General features: G+C 39.9%; 1 protein-coding gene across 1 annotated transcript; it reads right to left on the bottom strand.

Moving 5' to 3' along the window:
- Positions 1 to 237: 237 nt before the first annotated feature.
- On the bottom strand, positions 238 to 1,443 carry LOC118645363. The gene has a single exon (XM_036286237.1). It carries the CDS (start codon positions 1,441 to 1,443, stop codon positions 238 to 240), a length of 1,206 nt encoding a protein of 401 aa, XP_036142130.1.
- Positions 1,444 to 1,868: the final 425 nt, after the last annotated feature.

The raw sequence follows: 1,868 nt of genomic DNA, 5'->3' as shown, positions 1-1,868 counted from the left end.
CAATCAACCAAGAAGCGCAAGACTTGTCGGATTTTGTAAGAACACGCCATGGCATGGGGCTAGCAAAAATGTAATGCGTGAGAACGAATCCTTTTCTCAGTACCGCCACTTCCTTTACGATAAATTTTTTATCGACAATGAATCCTTGCAGATCCACAAATGTCGGTACGATCATTATGAATAACTCTTCAAGACTGTACTTTAATACCAAATATCTCAGTTTTTATCAGTTTGATGTTACATGATTTTGCGCACTACGTTGGACAACGGACAATATTCAATTACACGATCATGTAAAATGAGACAATAAGCGGTAGTATTCGCGGGAATATTTTCTTTGCAATCAAATTCTATGCGCACATCTACGGTAGCACTCTTGACGGATTCGTTTTGTCGCGAACAGTCAATGACCGCAAAAGGCCCTTTTTCCAGGAATGTGATTACGTTGAGCAGCGTTTCACACTCATATCCATAATAAGATTTACCAAAACGTCGATACATGTCATACAGAATTGCATATCTAGATTTATAAAAGTCTAAATTCATATCGTCATACGAATAAAATTCGGAGTTTAGATAAAGTTTTACGTTGGTCAAATTACAGTTGTCAAAGATTGTAACATCTTGAGACATGATATTTTTTCGACCAGTCTGCAGTGCGAAGATAACGAAGCGTGGTTTCTCGAGCTGAATTGCAGTTTTAACAGCCCATGAATGTTTCGTCGTACTCTGCAGCAAAGGGTACTCATACAGATTCCAGGAGCGAAAACTCATACTTAGACATTGTCCACTCTCCAAAGCTCGCAGCAATGATAATTTGTTGACTTCGTTTAACGTAACATGCGGCATTCGCCATTGCACTTTAAATAATTCAATTTGCGGTTGAGCCGTAGAATTTCCGACGATAGAATTGTTATCGTTGCGCGCTCGTATCAAGATTAATTCGTGACGAGCGTTAACAATCACGCGTTTGTAATCTTCACAAAAGCCCAATAATACACTAAGCGGTACGCAGAAGTTGAAGTATCCTTCTGGTAGGTTATACGAAAATTCCCATCCTGCATTTTGCATAATTACTGCTTTGTCATGTGATAACGATACATAGTTCTTGAGAGTGCTGGTTATTCCAACGTTTCTGTTGCGATCAATTTCCACGCCGTTGAGTTCATATCGAATTTCATCAAACATGAACGCCACGCAATTATTTCCAAGATTTATCTCATCTTTATCCTTATCGTCTTTCTTCTTCATCACCAATCTTCCTTCGACGTACAGAAAACTTTCACATGGTAACGTGTATAAATCCTGCTGTTGTATGGGTATCCTTATTTCATCGCTGTATCCAAAAGTGGTGTTGGCGTACGGATTGTACGTATGAGTCTCAATCTTGACGATGCTGTCGTCAAAGATCGGCTCGCCTCCAATGTTCAAGATGTTAGACATCTTAGATATTTCGTACGACGAATCTCAATGATTTTAAAAATTCAACGTTTGACGCGGAGAGTTTCTTTTTATCAGACGATCGAATATTTTTAACTGTCGTACAATTTATGTCACACGGCCGAATATTCTTGATTGGTGTAAAAATTGCGTCCTTCACCTGCTCATTCAACACGAGCATCTCACGTTATCGTCTTCGTACGTGTAATCTAACGGTAATCTCCTCTCCACGAAAATCGAGTAATTGACCGTTCTGATCCACAATGCGAATCGTCAAATCAGTAATGCTCCGTGCGACGATTGGAAGGTAAATGATCTGTGCAGGCGTTTCCGATATCTTATATCCTGTTGGCACCCTCGGTGAAAATTCATGTATCGTGTGTACGTACTTGTCGTTGCTGTACGCACCTGCAGTCACGTTACATTCT

Source organism: Monomorium pharaonis, chromosome 4 (genome assembly GCF_013373865.1).
Source record: "Monomorium pharaonis isolate MP-MQ-018 chromosome 4, ASM1337386v2, whole genome shotgun sequence".
Lineage (NCBI taxonomy): Eukaryota > Metazoa > Arthropoda > Insecta > Hymenoptera > Formicidae > Monomorium > Monomorium pharaonis.
Note: the sequence above shows the minus strand (reverse complement) of the source record. Positions and strands in the feature narration are given on the sequence as shown.

Bases quoted from the DNA above. Each gene is read 5' to 3' on its own strand.
- LOC118645363 (XM_036286237.1), bottom strand. From the start codon at position 1,443: ATGTCTAACATCTTGAACATTGGAGGCGAGCCGATCTTTGACGACAGC.